We start from the raw sequence: 16,348 nt of genomic DNA on the forward strand, positions 1-16,348 counted from the left end.
AATGAAAGAATTTTTCTGTCCTTTATTTAACTCAATTTAGATTTTTTAAAAAAAATATATTTTATTGATTTTTTACAGAGAGGAAGAGAGAGGGATAGAGAGTTAGAAACATCGATGAGAGAGAGACATCGATCAGCTGCCTCTTGCACATCCCCTACTGGGGATGTGCCCACAACCAAGGTACATGCCCTTGACCGGAATCGAACCTGGGAGCCTTGAGTCCGCAGGCCAACGCTCTATCCACTGAGCCAAACCGGTTTCGGCTCAATTTAGATTTTTAATGACAACTCTGTGCTAAATCTGAGACAGAAAAAAGAATAAATCATGTGCTTTGTTTTTAGATGCAGTTATTTTTATTTTTATTTTTTTTGGACAAAATTATACAGTCCTATAAGATGTGTGAGGTTCTCAGAACAACCCATAATGAAAATCATTTTGGAAAATAGATTTAAGGGCTTTAAGAAGTAGATATTTAGGTCATTCTTTTTGAACTTACCTTCTTGGGAGATATTTATTTTTTTCCTGTCGGGGTCTCGTGGCCTGGGCTGTGGGAGAGTTTCTGTGGAGTGGCTTTGTGTTCCTTCTGCTGGGCCCCAGTGGTTTTGCCAGACTAGCTCTTCTGTTAATTTCTTGGCTTAGACCTCTCTCATCTCATGCGTAGTGTAACTCAGACCCCTCATCTAGGTGTGCACTGGCATGGAATTTCAATCGCTCTAGGACAGGGCTCTGTAAACTATGCCCACGGGCCAAATCCGGCCCTGCCTCATTGTTTACAGGTCGTCTATGGCTGCCTTTGTACTGCAGTGGTAGGTGGGCAGTTATGAAAGAGACCTATGTCCTGTGAAGTGGAAAATACTCATCATCGGACTGTTTTATAGAGAAAGTAAAGGGCTTGTTTTATCTATTCACAGCTTTGGCCTGATGGCAAGACCCCCTGCTGCTTTCCCCAACTTGTAGACAGTCATTTAACCCCCCTTACATGGGCTGGACAGCACTTCAAGTGCCTTGGCTTTCTGCAGGGGTCTGTTGGGAGTGTTAGGACCCCACAACTTCTCTGCCCACAGTGATAAAGCCTCGGTGTCTAACCCCATCCCTGTATCTGTCCCAGTACCCCTGGAGCCTGCCATGGGGTCAACTCCTGGGACTGCTCTGGCTCTGTAGCCCCTCTGTGTTTTGGCTTTTGGGCATTTTACCTTTCTTTCAGGCTCAGGTGAATATGAAGTTTTCTGTTCTGTTTTGTCCTATATCACATGTGCTTGTAGAGAATGGGAAGCTCTTTTATCCTGATGCTAAATAGGACTTTCCCCAATGCGAATTCATTGTTCATAATCAGACTTTATTCTGTTTTAGAAAGAGTTGCAGAACTTCATGGATGTTACATTTGAGAAGATTCAAAACACAAATCAAGCTCTAAGTATGTTAAAGAAATTTGAAAGGTAAAAAATTGAGAATAATTTTCTAAGTTCAATTTTCTACCTTGTAACTGCCTATCATTATATTACTTAATGTTCAAGTAATTCAAAAAATGTACCTACTTTTTCCTATATTTTAAATATTGACACCGTATTTCAGAAACCACTTTATCACAATATGATGGATTGATACTATTTTTTAAAAAAATTAGCCAAATATCTTATTTTCTTTCATCAGCATATGTTTTAAAATGTCTTAATAAAAGAGATTGCTAGATATTGTCTCAGTAATTCAAGTGTTTCACTTTAAAAATTCAGATTGAATATACCCAATCTTGGTATTGATGACAAATACCGGTGTATCCTCAAAAACTATGGGGCTGACATTGATATGATTGCAAAGCTGTACACAAAGCAGAAGTGTGACCCTCCACTGGCCCGAAACCAGCCTCCCATCGCTGGGAAGATTCTGTGGGCCCGTCAGCTCTTCCACAGGATTCAGCAACCAATGCAGCTTTTCCAGCAGCACCCAAGCGTGCTTCGGACGGCGGAAGCCAGACCCGTGATCCGTGACTACAACAGGGTGGCCAAGGTACTCCTGGAGTTTGAGGTTCTCTACCACAGGGCGTGGCTTCAACAAGTAAGTCTGTACATTAATGTTCTTCAAAGATGTCTCCATCGTCAATCAACGGGAAGCCCTCTGCTAGCATTGAACAGTCTTATTTTTGTAGAAATTTGAGTTGCAGGTATTTTAGAAGACAGGTTTGGTTGAATATAGGTAGGTAATCAAAGAGTGTAATATGTCCATGAAGAAAAATAATGATTCATTTTGAAAAAAAAAATCATAGGTGACAAACTCATTTTTATTTAATTACAAACTCCTAAGGGAGAAAGTCCTGTTTGTTGGTTCTTTTACTTGGTTAATTAGGATTTCTTCTTTTCCTCCATTCGGTTTCTTAATGTGTCAGTGAACACTACTATGAGTGTTAATCAAAGTCTTAAGTTTTCTTTGGCTATACTAGGTAAATCAAATTACGTTTCAAACCCTACCAGCCCTTGTAGATTGGCAAAAAGGTGTTTGTTTTTTTGTATTTTGGAGGATAAAATTCAGCTTTTTCAGGCCTCAAAAATGGTTTCTCATTTTCCTGGTTCACCTTTTGGTATCTGAGCCAATATAAAGATGCCTCCATAGTGGTCTTCATTGCTTTTCTAAATAACTGAAAATGGAGTTTAGTAGGTTTTTATGATACTTTTATTAGGGAAAAAAATAACTGAGTAGAAATGAAGGTATCAAGGAGCTAAATCGTTTGAGAAGTCACCATTAATTGCGGTATCCACTTACATGTCAGTGTGAGGGAATCATGACCCATGCATTTTGTTGAATTGATTGTGCAACATTATGACCAAGGACCTAAAGGCCCTTTTCTGAAGTGAACTTAGGAGAAGAGTGAGTGAGCCCATTGTCTTTAATTTGAGAAGCTCAGCTCCATGGAAGAACACTTAATGATACTCTCCCAGGAATGGCTGAGCTGTATATTCTGTGTATGCATTGAACTTTCTAATGGTAATAATGTTGATTTCTTCTCACAGATTGAAGCAATTCACATAGGACTTGAGGCTTCTTTATTGGTGAAGGCTCCAGGCACGGGAGAATTGTTTGTAAACTTTGACCCTCAGATATTGACCTTATTTAGAGAAACAGAGTGCATGTCACAGATGGGTCTGGAGGTTTCATCCCTGGCAGCTGCCCTTTTCCAGAAACGGGATATATACAAAAAGAACTTCAGTAACATGAAGGTATAATGCCCCCCACCCCCTTTCCTGGCTAGCTCCAGCTTGCATTTTAGAAAAAAAGGTGATGTGTCACTCTTGAGGAATAGAAAGTACCCAGGATGACTGGAGTGGAATGACTGATGGGGAGAGTGCCATGGAATGAGGCTGTGGAGGTGTCAAGGCCAGGTCATTACAGATCTTGCAAACCAGGGTTATAAGTTTGAGTCTACCAGGACGCCATTGGAGAAATTTGAGCAGGAAAAAAGACATGATGTCTTTTACAATAAAAATCATTCTTACCGCTAGATGATCAATACATTTTATGGTAACAAGCATGTCATTGTGAAGCCAGTTTGAAGGCAGTTCAGGATGGAGATGATGGGAGCTTGAACTAGGATGTCAGCCAAGTAATAGATCAGTGAATTAGAGACTTATATCAACAGGCAGGTTATGGGAGATCTCAAGGTTGAGTTCTTTGGTTTTAGTGTGAGCAACTCAATGGATTTACTTAAAGTATGGCTGTTGTAGACTCCTGCTTGTGTAGGTTACATTCTGCACAGCTTGCTCCGTAATGTACATTGGTCCTGAATGGATGTTCCACTTATAGAGATGGCAAAGCCTGGAACTAGTTTATTTGGGGTGCAGGAGGGAGTCATTTGTTGCCACCTTACGTATAAGATGATTTTTAGAGATCTAAGTGGAAGTGTTATCTATGCAGGTAGATCGTAAGTCTGGAATTGAGTGCAGAAGTCAAAATTGAAGACAACATACATTTGAAAGTTATCAGAATATAGTTGCTATTTAAAGTCATTGTCCCATGAGAGCTCCAAAGAAGAGAATGTAGATAAAGAAAAGTAGAGGGTCTAGACCAATCCTTGATGAGCTCCAATATTAACAGGTCTGAGAGAAGAGGCCGAATATGCCAATAAAATTAAAGATTGGCCTTTGACTGCCAAGGAAGCCAAGGGTAAGAAAAGTTTTATGAGGGAGACATTGGTCAGCAGTGACAAGTGGTGCTCAGAGAAGCAGCTATAATATTTGACAAGATGGACCACTGTTACAATTTTTTAGTGGTTAACATGATAAGAGGCCAGTAAGGCCATGCATTTGTATAATGTTCTACATTTTAAACCATTTTCATGTTTATTATTCCATTAGATATGTTCCAAAATCATGTATAGTAAGGACAAGAATTATTATAGCATTTTATAGATTGCAAAACTGTACCTCAGAAATGACTTAGCCGAAGTCTCATAGCTAATGAGTGGCAGAAGTGGGACCAGAAACCAGACTCTGAGTCCGCTGTTTTTTATTCTTCCATGTTATATTAAAAAGCTAATATTGGCAACAGACATACATTCCTGAAATGTGGGCTCACCACATACTAGTTAGCATGTTGGGATTCCCTTTTAGACTTTTCTTGCATGTCAGGAAAATCACCTAGTCAGTGTACATATTTACAAAGAAAGTAGTATTTTTTATTAAGGTATAGTATTTATAAGCCCAGCCGGTGTGTGGCTAAGTGCTGAGCGTCGACCTCTGAACCAGGAGGTCACGGTTTGGTACGTAGTCAGGGCACAGGCCAGGGTATCGGGCTTGACCCCCAGTAGGGGGCGTGCAGGAGTCAGCTGATCAATTATCAATGATTCTCTCTCATCAATGATGTTTCTCTCTTTCTCTCTCCCTCTCCCTTCCTCTCTGAAATCAATAAAAATATATTAAAAAATATAATATCACTGATGATAATTTTGTCCACAGAATTGTTTCAGTTATCTGTTGCATATAGCAAAGGACCTCACAGTGTAGTGGCTTAAAACAACCATTTCATTATATCTCATGATTTTGTGGGTAAAGCATTTAAGCAAGGCTTGGCAAGGTGATTTTCCTGTTCCGTGTGGCAGTGACTAAGGTTATTTAGTTCAGCTGACAGATGTTTGGTCTTGAAGGTCTAAGATGGCCCTATTCTTTTGTCTGGTTCTTTGGTGGGGATGGCTGGAAGCTTTGCTCAGCTGGCACTAAGGACTGGACCAATTACATGTGGACTTCCAGTATGGAGGCCTCAGGTAGTAGAATTTCTTATATGGCAATTCAGGTTTCCAAGAGCAGGTGTTAAGTAAATAAGGAGGAAGCCTTATGATCTTTAGGGCAGCCTCAATATCTCATAGCATCACTTTTGTTATGCTCTGTTGGGCTCCATAAGCCCACCCAGATTCAAGGAGAGGGGCATAGACCCCACCCATGAGGAGAGGAGGGTCAAAGAATGTTTTTAAAACACTCAGATGTAAATGACAATCTGAGCAAGTAGATTGTCATCTGGTTAATATTTATTGTTTCTTTTTTTTTTTTTAAATATTTTTATTGAGGTATTATACGTGCACATATCCCACTATTACCCCCCCACCCCACACACACACATGCCCTCCCCCCCCAGAGTTTTGTGTCCATTGTTTATGCTTATATGCATGCATACAAGTCCTTCGTTTGATTTCATAACTCCCCCACCTTTCCCCAACTTTCCCCCTGTACTTTGAAAGTCTGTTTGATGCTTTACTGTCTCTGTATCTATCTTTTTGTTCACCACTTTATAATGTTCTTTACTATCCCTAAATGAGTGAGATCATGTGGTATTTTTCTTTCATTGACTGGCTTATTTCACTTAGCATAATGTTCTCCAATTCCATCCAGGTTGCTGCAAATGATGAGAATTCCTTCTTTTTTATGGCAGCATAGTATTCCATTGTGTAGATGTACCACAGTTTTCCGATCCAGTCATCTGCTGATGGGCACCTAGGCTGTTTCCAAATCTTAGCTATTGTAAATTGTGCTGCTATGAACATAGTGGTGCATATATCCTTTCTGATTGGTGTTTCTTGTTTCTTCGGATATATTCCCAGGAGTGGGATTACTGGGTCAAATGGGAGTTCCATTTTCAGTTTTTTGAGGAAACTCCATACTGTTCTCCACAGTGGCTGCACCAGTCTGCATTCCCACCAGCAGTGCACGAGGGTTCCTTTTTCTCCGCATCCTCGCCAACACTTGTTGTTTGTTGATTTGTTGATGATAGCCATTCTGACAGGTGTGAGATGGTACCTCATTGTTGTTTTGATTTGCATCTCTCGGATAATAAGTGACTTTGAACATGTTTTCATGTGTCTCTTGGCCTTCCTTCTGTCTTCTTTTGAAAATATTCTGTTTAGGTCTGTTGCCCATTTTTTTATTGGATCATTTATCTTCCTCTTATTGAGTTGCATAAGCTGCCTGTAGATGTTGGAGATTAAACCTTTATCAGTGATAGCATTTGCAAATATGTTTTCCCATGCAGTGGGCTTTCTTGTTGTTTTGTTGATGGTTTCTTTTGCTGTAAAAAAGCTTTTTATTTTGATGTAGTCCCATTTGTTAATTTTCTCTTTAGCTTCCATTGCCCTAGGGGCAGTGTCAGTGAAGAAGTTCTTGTGGCATATGTCTGAGATTTTGTTGCCTGTGGATTCCTCTAGTATTTTTATGGTTTCCCGTCTTATGTTTAAGTCCTGTATCCATTTTGAGTTTATTTTTGTGTATGGTGTAAGTTGGTGATCTAGTTTCATTTTTTTGCATGTATCTGTCCAGTTTTCCCAACACCATTTATTGAAGAGACTGTCTTGACTCCATTGTATGTTCATGCCTCCTTTGTCAAATATTAATTGAGCATAGTGGTTTGGGTCGATATCTGGGTTCTCTATTCTGTTCCATTGATCAATATGTCTGTTCTTGTGCCAGTACCAGGCTGTTTTGAGAACAGTGGCTTTGTAATACAGCTTGAAATCTGGTATTGAGATCCCACCTACTTTATTCTTCTTTCTGAGGATTGCTGAGGCTATTCGGGGTCTTTTTTTATTCCAGATGAATTTTTGGAGAGTTCTTTCTAGGTCTGTGAAATATGCTGTTGGTATTTTGATGGGGAGTGCATTGAATCTGTAGATTGCTTTGGGTAGTATGGACATTTTAATGATGTTGATTCTACCAATCCAGGAACATGGTATGTTCTTCCATCTGTTTACGTCTTCCTCTATCTCTTTTTTCAGTGTCCTGTAGTTTTCTGCGTATAGGTCTTTTACCTCCTTAGTTAAGTTTATTCCTAGGTATCTTAATTTTTTTGGTGCGATGGTAAATGGGATTGCTTTTTTAGTCTCTCTTTCTGTAAGTTCATTATTGGTGTATAGAAAAGCCATAGATTTCTTGGCGTTAATTTTGTATCCCGCTACATTGCCGAATTCATTTATTAAGTCTGTTAGTTTTTTGATGGAATCTTTTGGGTTTTTTATGTACAATATCATGTCATCTGCAAATAAGGACAGCTTCACTTCTTCTTTTCCAATTTGGATGCCTCTTATTTCTTCTTCTTGCCTAATTGCGATAGCTAATACTTCCAGTACTATGTCAAACAGGAGTGGTGAGAGTGGGCATCCCTGTCTTGTTCCTGTTCTTAGGGGAAATGGTTTTAGTTTTTGCCCATTGAGTATGATGTTTGCTGTGGGTTTATCATAAATAGCTTTTATTATGTTGAGGTATGAGCCTTCTATTCCCACCTTGTTGAGAGTTTTTATCAAGAAAGGGTGTTGGATTTTGTCAAATGCTTTTTCTGCATCTATTGATATGACTATGTGATTTTTATCTCTCAATTTGTTTATGTGATGTATCACGTTTATTGATTTGCGGATATTGTACCATCCTTGCATTCCTGGAATAAATCCTACTTGGTCATGGTGTATGATCTTTCTGATGTACTGCTGGAGCCGATTTGCTAGAATTTTGTTGAGGATTTTGGCATCAATGTTCATGAGGGATATTGGCCTGTAATTCTCTTTCATTGAGTTGTCTTTATCTGGTTTTGGTATTAGGGTGATGCTGGCTTCATAGAAGGAGCCTGGAAGTGTTCCTTCCTCTTGAATTTTTTGGAATAGTCTGAGGAGGATAGGTTTTAGTTCTTCCTTGAAAGTTTGATAAAACTCTCCTGTGAAGCCATCAGGCCCCGGGCTTTTGTTTGCCGGAAGCTTTTTGATGACTGCTTCAATTTCTTCCATAGTTACTGGCATGTTGAGCTGTTTAGAATCTTCCTGATTGAGTTTTGGAAGGTTGTATTTTTCTAGGAATATGTCGATTTCCTCTAGGTTGTCCAGTTTGTTGGAATAGAGTTGTTCGTAGTATTTTGTAACAATCCTTTGTATTTCGTCGGGGTCTGTTGTTATTTCACCTCTTTCATTTCTGATTTTGTTTATTTGGGTCCTCTCTCTTTGCTTCTTGGTGAGCCTGGCTAGAGGTCCATCAATCTTGTTTATCCTTTCAAAGAACCAGCTCTTGGTTTTGTTGATCTTTTGTATTGTTTCTTTGGTCTCTATGTCGTTTATCTCCGCTCTGATCTTTATTATTTCTTTCCTTCTGCTTACACTGGGCTTATCTTGTTGCTCTCTCTCTAACTCTTTGAGTTGTTGGGTTAGGTAATTTATTACCATTGTTTCTTGTTTTTTGAAGTAGGCTTGTAGAGCTATGAACTTCCCTCTCAGGACTGCTTTCATTGTGTCCCATAGATTTTGGATTGTTGTGTTTTCATTGTCGTTTGTTGCCATGATGTTTTTTATTTCTTCCTTGATGTCTTTGGTAACCCAGTCATGGTTTAATAACATGCTGTTTAGTCTCCAAGTGTTTGATTTCTTTGGGTTGTTTTTATTGTAGTTGATTTCCAGTTTTATGCCACTGTGATCTGAGAAGATACTTGATATGATTTCTATCTTCTTGAATTTAGAGAGACTTTGCCTATGTCCTAACATATGGTCTATCTTTGAAAATGACCCATGTGCACTTGAGAAGAATGTATATTCTGTGGCTTTGGGGTGAAATGTTCTGAAGATGTCGATTAATTCCATCTGTTCTAGTGAGTCATTTAGGATTGATGTTTCTTTGCTGATTTTTTGTTTAGAGGATTTGTCCAATGGTGATAGTGGGGTATTGAAGTCTCCTACTATGATTGTATTACTGTCAATCTCTCCTTTGATATCTTCCAGGAGTTTTTTAATGTATCTTGGTGCTCCTGTATTGGGTGCATATATGTTTACCAGAGTTATTTCTTCTTGTTGGATTTCTCCCTTTAGTATTGTGAAGTGGCCTTCATTATCTCTTGTTATGTCCTTCACTTTGAGATCTAATTTGTCAGATATAAGTATTGCAACCCCAGCTTTTTTTTCATTTCCATTTGCCTGGAAAACCTTTTTCCATCCCTTTACTCTCAGTCTGTATGCATCCTTTTTTTGGGGTGGGTTTCCTGTAGACAGCAGATATCTGGGTTTTGTTTTCTTATCCAGTCTGTTACGCTGTGTCTTTTGATTGGGGCATTCAATCCATTTACATTTTAAAGTTATTATTGATAGGTACTTATTTGACGCCATTTTTATTCTATACCCCTGTGTACCTTTTTTGCTTCCTATTTCTTTCTTTCTTTTTTTTTTTTTTACAGCAGACCCTTTAGCATTTCTTTCATTGCTGGTTTGGTGGTGATAAACTCCCTTAGTCCTTTTTTGTCTGTGAAGCTCCTGATTTCACCTTCGATTTTGATTGATAGCCTTGCTGGGTACAGTATTCTTGGATTTAGACCCTTCCTTTGCATGACTTGGTATATTTCATTCCATTCCCTTCTGGCCTGATGAGTTTCTGTTGAGAAATCAGTTGCTAGTCTGATGGGGGTTCCTTTGTATGTAACTGTCTGTCTCTCTCTGGCCGCTTGTAAGATTCTTACTTTGTCATTGGTGTTTGCCAACTTAACTATAATGTGCCTTGGCGTCGGTCTTTTGGGGTTCATTTTGCTTGGAACTCTGTGAGCTTCTTGGATTTGTGTGGGTTTTTTCTTCCCTATATCAGGGAAGTTTTCTGTTATTATTTCTTCAAACAGGTTTTCTATTCCTTGCTCAGTTTCCTTTCCTTCTGGCACCCCTATTATCCTGATGTTGTTTTGTTTTGTATTGTCCTGAAGTTCCCTTACGCTCTCCTCAATCTTTCTAATTTTTGTTTCTAGAAGCTGTTGTAATTGGGTATTTTTTTCCATCTTGTCTTCTAGCTCACTTATGCGGTCCTCTGCTTCATCTAGTCTACTCTTGATGCTTTCTATTGAGTTCTTTACAGCAGCGATGTCATTTTTCATTTCTTCTTGGTTCTTCTTCATTTCTTCTTGGTTCTTACTCATATTGTCGAATTTGTCTTCCATCCTTTTCAGCCACTTTATGACCATTTCTCTGAATTCTTTCTCTGATAGGTTGTTTGCCTCTAAATCGTTTACTTCCTTTTCTGGTGATGCCTGCTTCTCTTTCCTGTGGGGGCTGTTTCTTTGTCTCCTCATGGTCTCTCTTCTCCGGATGTCTGGTTATATAGATTTCTCTCTCTGGCGTTGATTTAAAGGTATAAAATACAACACAACCAGGCACAACAGACAAGGCACTGAACAGAATTGTATTCACGATATTAATAACCTCCAATAAAGGTAACCACCAGAGAAAGACAAATTGGGGAATAGGAGTGGAAGAGGGAGAGTAAAAAGAAATAACAACAACGAAGAAAAAAAAAACAACAACAAAGAGTGTGAATCTGAACTTGGGAAAAGAGCAGAAAGAAAGAAAAGAAATAACAGAAAAGAAAAAGAAAAGAAAAAAAAAGTAAGAGAGATAAGAATGATACTAAGAGAGAAAAGGGGAACAAACTATATATATGGGGAGTAAACTCCACTAGAACAACCACTATTCCCAGCAAATTCCAGCAACACGAGCCTGGAGATTAATACAAACTGCAACAGCAGCTAATATCAAGTGAGGCAAGGGAAAACAAAAGTAAAAAACAAACAAAAACAAAGCAAACAAAAGAACCAACCAAACCAACAAAAAGAATAATCAAATCAATCTCCTAAAAAAGCATAAAAATTCAATCTAATCAACATTCAAGCAAGCAACAACAAAAGGCCCGAGAGAAAAATAATTTTTTAAAGGTAGCGTAGAGAGAGGTTTGTATGGATTTGGAGCAGGGGGTTGGGAATTAGATATATAAGTAGGGTGAAGTTTTAGCAGGGAGTAAACTGAAAAAGTAGGGAAAATCTAAAGCCAGAAAGGGTTAAGATAAACTGGAGACCAAAAGGGGAAAGGTTAGGAGGAGAGTGATGGCATAATGTTAGCTTTGAGATAGGGTAAAGCGATTGTAAGGGAAAGATGCAAATCGAATGTAGGACACTAATCCAAAAATAAAAGAAAGAGAAAATCAAATGACATTAAAAAAAAAAAAGTAAAATTATAGTAATAATAATGCTGATTGAAAATAAAAATGTAATAATTAAAAAGGTGAAAATCAAGTGAGGAAAAAGAAAAAATATTAGTTTCTTAAGTATAAGATGCAAAAAATGAAAATAAAAAAATATGAGAATAAAAAATTTAAAAAATTGAAAAAAGAATTGAAAATTAAAAAATAGGAAGACTAAAATGTGCAGTAGCGGCTGTCATTCACTTCCTCTATTATTCTGTTTGGTACGCCTTTTTCTCAGTCTGGGCGGTATATCAGTTCAGCTTCATTCCAGGGCTCCTCAGTGTTGGAAGCCAGTCCTGCTTTTTAAGCCAGCCCTGTCTTAATTTCTCGTATTTATTTTTGATTACACCAGAGACAATTAGCGTTTCAGCCCCTGGGTGGCAGTGTTTCTGAATTGACTTCCGGGCCTCTCTAGCTCTTTTTTCTTTTTTTTTTTTTCCCCTTCTATGGCACTCACTACCGGTTTGTAGAGGTGTGCGCCTCAGAGCTGCCTCTCTGATGGTCACACGCAGCTCTGGCCCCAGGTTTCGAAAAAACACTTTCCGCCTGCAGTCTTTCAGGGTTTCCACCTGGGTTTACCTCTGTATTGGGCTTAGCAATCAGAGTCGGAAAGAGCCCAGGTGTGCGGACCGTGGGTCTGTGCCCCAGACTAAGGAGCCTGCACTCCTTTGAAAATTCTTAGTCTGACCCTCCTTGTCAGATTAAAATGAGTTGCTTTCAAGAGGTCACTTCTGTTAGCAGCTAAGAGGACCCCCCTCCTCATTCGCGGATCACGGCAGTTCCAACTGCCGCTGATTTTTCTAGGCACAGACCTCCCGGCTCCTGCCGGTCCTGCGGCTGCCGCACTTCCCTCACCCAGCGCTTCCCTCACCCACCGCGGGGATCAGAAACCGCAGCTTATTTCAGACAAAATCTGACCTTTCCGTGGTGCAGTGAAGAGTTTCTTTGAATCCGAGTGTTTGCACTGATAGGGGACCGGTGGTCTGGTGCTCCCAGCAGTTCAGTGTTTGCAGTTGTCGCGGAAAGTCAGGTTTCCACTAAAATCCTCCTTTCCTTGCAAGATGGCGAGGCGCCCGGCGAGCCTGCAGCTCCAGGAGGGGACCCAGCCCCTGTGGGTGCTGCGCGGTCAGAGGAACACTGCCCAGCACTCCCCCGCCTTCTCCTGGAGTTTAGCTGTCCCTTGGTTGCCCACATACACTCCCTCTGCGAGCCTCTGCTGCTCCGACTCTCCGCCCCAGGAACAGACTCCAAACCTGACTCTATTCCGTCGCCATTTTTTTTTTTCCTGTTTATATTTATTGTTTCTTGAAGGTGGAAAGAGTTAAAGGTTCCCACCTACATGAGTAGCTGGTAAGAGCAGATCTAGTGGCTGATTAGGGGAACCATCTCAGGTGTCACAGAGTTATTGTGCTAAATGTTTAATTCAGCTTTCAGGCCTCTACAGATATGCAAAGTAGCTGAGAGCTTGTATCCTTCATCTATTTCTTGGAAGGCAGTTCAAAGTAGAAAGAGATGAGCCTGTAGCTACAAGTATAGATTCTGAAGCCAATTTGATCTGGATTCAAACAGTTATCTTTGGGCAAATTCCTTTACCCTCCTAAGCCTTAGTTTCTCATTTATAAAATGGATGAGTAATACTTCATGGGATTAAAGGATTAAGGTAGGACACAGAAAGGTGATTGTAAGAACTGCTTCCCAAATAGAATAAGTGATGGACAATAAAAAAAGGAAGGCAGTGGAGAAAAGCTTCAGGAAATGTCTAAGTAGTTGCTATAATAGAACCTTCAAATTTAGGCTTTTTGAAAGTGGCTTTTATGGAAATTGAAAGGCTATATAGAAATTATGAAAAAGTATTATATTAAAAAAGGATTATTTGGCACATGTGGGAAATGTTGGCTTTAACAACATTCATAAATTCTACTAGGCTTCTTACTTTCTTCTTGCAGTTTTCTCAGAATTGGTAATATTAGTTGGCTGTGCAAGAGAGGAGATATTGTATATAGTGTTTTCCAAACTTGTCCATCCAGAGGTAGTTTTTCTTATGGAATCTCTGGGGCACGGATTTCAGGGAAAACACTTTGGGAAACATTGATCTAATGACCAAAAAAACACCAACATGCACATTAAAAATATGAGCTTAAAAACAATTGTATTTAACCAGTGCATTAATGTTACTTTATTATAATTAATTATTGTTGATGTTAACATGATCATAAAAAGCACCTTTTATTTAAAAATGGTAACAACTTTATAAGTTACTGGTACAGTTCAACATTAACAACAGGTAAACTTCAGTGAGGACCAGAATCCATGAGTTTCTGATCACAAATGCTCCTTCTAATGAGAACTAATTAATTAATTAGAGATTTAGGATTCATCATCTCCTGTGTTGCCCAGTACTGTTTCAGACACATTAAACAAAGCAGACAAAATTCTTATTGTTATAGAACTTATCTTCTAGTTCAGTAAGACAGAAAATAAACAATGAACATTATACTAGTAAATATGTAAATTATATAGTCTTATCAGAAAGTGATAGGTGCTGTGGAAAAAATAGGGCAAAGAAGAAAGAATATGCAGGAGATTTTGGTTATAGTTTAGGATCTTAAATAGGTGGTCAGGATAGGCCTAATTGAAAAGATGGTATTTGAATAATTATTTGAGGGCGATACAAAGGCTCTGAGGCTAAGGAAGACATTAGGGCAGGAGCAGGTAAGAGAGGAAAGGAGTGATTAGAGATGAAATCAGAGAAGTAATGGAGTCCAGATTGGATAGATCTTTGCAGACCAACATAAGAGCTATAGCCCTGAATAAGATGGGAAGCCATGTGGCCATATAAACAGAGGTATGACATGATCCAACTTACATTTTGAAAGGATTACTCTTGCTGCTAAATTGAGCATAGACTCTAGGGGGCGTGAGTGGAAGCAGGGAGACTATTACAATAGTTTAGGTGAGAGTCAATGATGGTGGTAGCGGTGGCAAGCAAGTCACATGCAGGATCTCTTTTTGAATATGGAGCAAACAGGATATCTTGATGGATTGCATGTAGGTGTGAGATAAAGAGCAGAGTTGAGGATGACTCTGAGTTTTGGCCCGAGAACTGGATGGATGGAGTTGCCATCAGTTGAGATGGAGAATGCTTTGGGCAGATAACGTTTTGGAGAAGAAAAGACTCAGTTTTGGACATGTTCAGCTTAAAATGTCTGCTACATTTTCAAGTGGAAATATTGAGTAGGTGCTTGCCATGTATGATTCTAGACTTCAGGAGTGAGGTCTGGGCTGGAGATATAAATTTGGTTGTATATAATTTTATTAATCAATGTCACCCCAGTGAATTTAATGAAAAAAAAATTGGTTGTCTTTGGTGTATGGATGATACTTAAAGCTATGACCCTTGATAATATCAACACTGGTTCCTGACTCCATGTAAGCTTTGGGTATTGCATCAGGACTTGGCTTACAATTCCAGCAATGGGCTGAGCAGACCACTGGTGACTCTGACACTTTGGGTGATGAGTATGGTCCATAGGAAGTGCCCAGAGGTGCAGGAAGCACGGGGTACCAGCGTACAAAGTTGACTACGCGAGCTTAGTGATACACAGGCTAAGGCACTGGTAATGTGACTTCACCTGGTTTAGCAAAGTCACTGAGCCTAAAAATCTTTCTCCCCTTTTGAGCTGGGTAGGGGGTGAGAAACTATTACTCTTAAATCCTTTTTCTCGCCTCCTCAGCCGTGTTTTATCAGGTTAGGAATGTGTATTTATGGAGCTGTTTCTTGTCTTCTGTTCTAGTCTTACATTGGGGCACTCTACTGCCAGGTAGCTACTGGAGTCCTACAGCCAGACCTAAGTAAAAGTCATCTTTTTTGGATTAAAAAAAAAGTGATATTAATAGATATTAAAAGTGAGATATTGATTATTTGACCTCCATTTTATTGCAGATGATGCTGGCTGAATATCAGAGAGTGAAGTCAAAAATGCCTCCCATCATAGAGCCACTGATGGTCCCTCATTTGGCTAAAGTGGACGAGGCTCTCCAACCCGGCCTGGCCGCACTGACCTGGACATCCCTGAACATTGAGACATACTTGAAACACGCTTTTGCTAAGATCAGTAAGTCTGTGTAAATGGCTGTTATTTCTCAATTTGAAAGGCTGAGTTCTTAACATCTGTAGTATAATTTCTTACAGGTATTGTGATACAAATCGTGAAATGGGGAGCGTTATTTTTAAGCTGTTCCCCAAGGAATTTTACCAAAATATATGAATCCATTAATTTCCTGGAAAGTACATATATTCACTATTTAATTTTATCCCCAGAGATTAACTATATTATAAAATATACTTATTGTTGGACATTAGAATTTAAAGGATCTTCAGAGTCATTCAGCCTTTTATACTAATAGGTTAGTGTATTTTCAGACCCCATTTTGAAGGATGGGGAGATTTGGACAGCCTGGAGTGCTGAAGAGCAGGATATATGGGAAAAGTTTATGCAAACATTTTTTTTTTAATATTTTTATTGAGGTATTATATGTGTACATATCTTACTATTACCCCCCCCACCCCACACCCACACATGCCCTCCCCCCCCAGAGTTTTGCGTCCATTGTTTATGCTTATATGCATGCATACAAGTCCTTCGTTTGATTTCATAACTCCCCCACCTTTCCCCAACTTTCCCCCTGTACTTTGAAAGTCTGTTTGATGCTTTACTGTCTCTGTATCTATCTTTTTGTTCACCATTTTATAATGTTCTTTACTATCCCTAAATGAGTGAGATCATGTGGTATTTTCTTTCATTGACTGGCTTATTTCACTTAGCATAATGTTCTCCAATTCCATCCAGGTT

At 39.2% G+C, this 16,348-nt stretch overlaps 1 protein-coding gene across 1 annotated transcript in view; it reads left to right on the top strand.

The window, feature by feature from the left end:
* The window catches only part of DNAH5 (dynein axonemal heavy chain 5), a 196,369-nt gene that overhangs the window by 35,039 nt on the left and 144,982 nt on the right, over positions 1 to 16,348 (top strand). The window contains exons 13-16 of the mRNA XM_054714356.1: positions 1,351 to 1,436; positions 1,731 to 2,052; positions 3,003 to 3,209; positions 15,439 to 15,610. Coding sequence (XP_054570331.1) covers positions 1,351 to 1,436; positions 1,731 to 2,052; positions 3,003 to 3,209; positions 15,439 to 15,610 — 787 coding nt within the window. The remainder of the gene's footprint in view (positions 1 to 1,350; positions 1,437 to 1,730; positions 2,053 to 3,002; positions 3,210 to 15,438; positions 15,611 to 16,348) is intronic.

Source organism: Eptesicus fuscus, chromosome 4 (genome assembly GCF_027574615.1).
Source record: "Eptesicus fuscus isolate TK198812 chromosome 4, DD_ASM_mEF_20220401, whole genome shotgun sequence".
Lineage (NCBI taxonomy): Eukaryota > Metazoa > Chordata > Mammalia > Chiroptera > Vespertilionidae > Eptesicus > Eptesicus fuscus.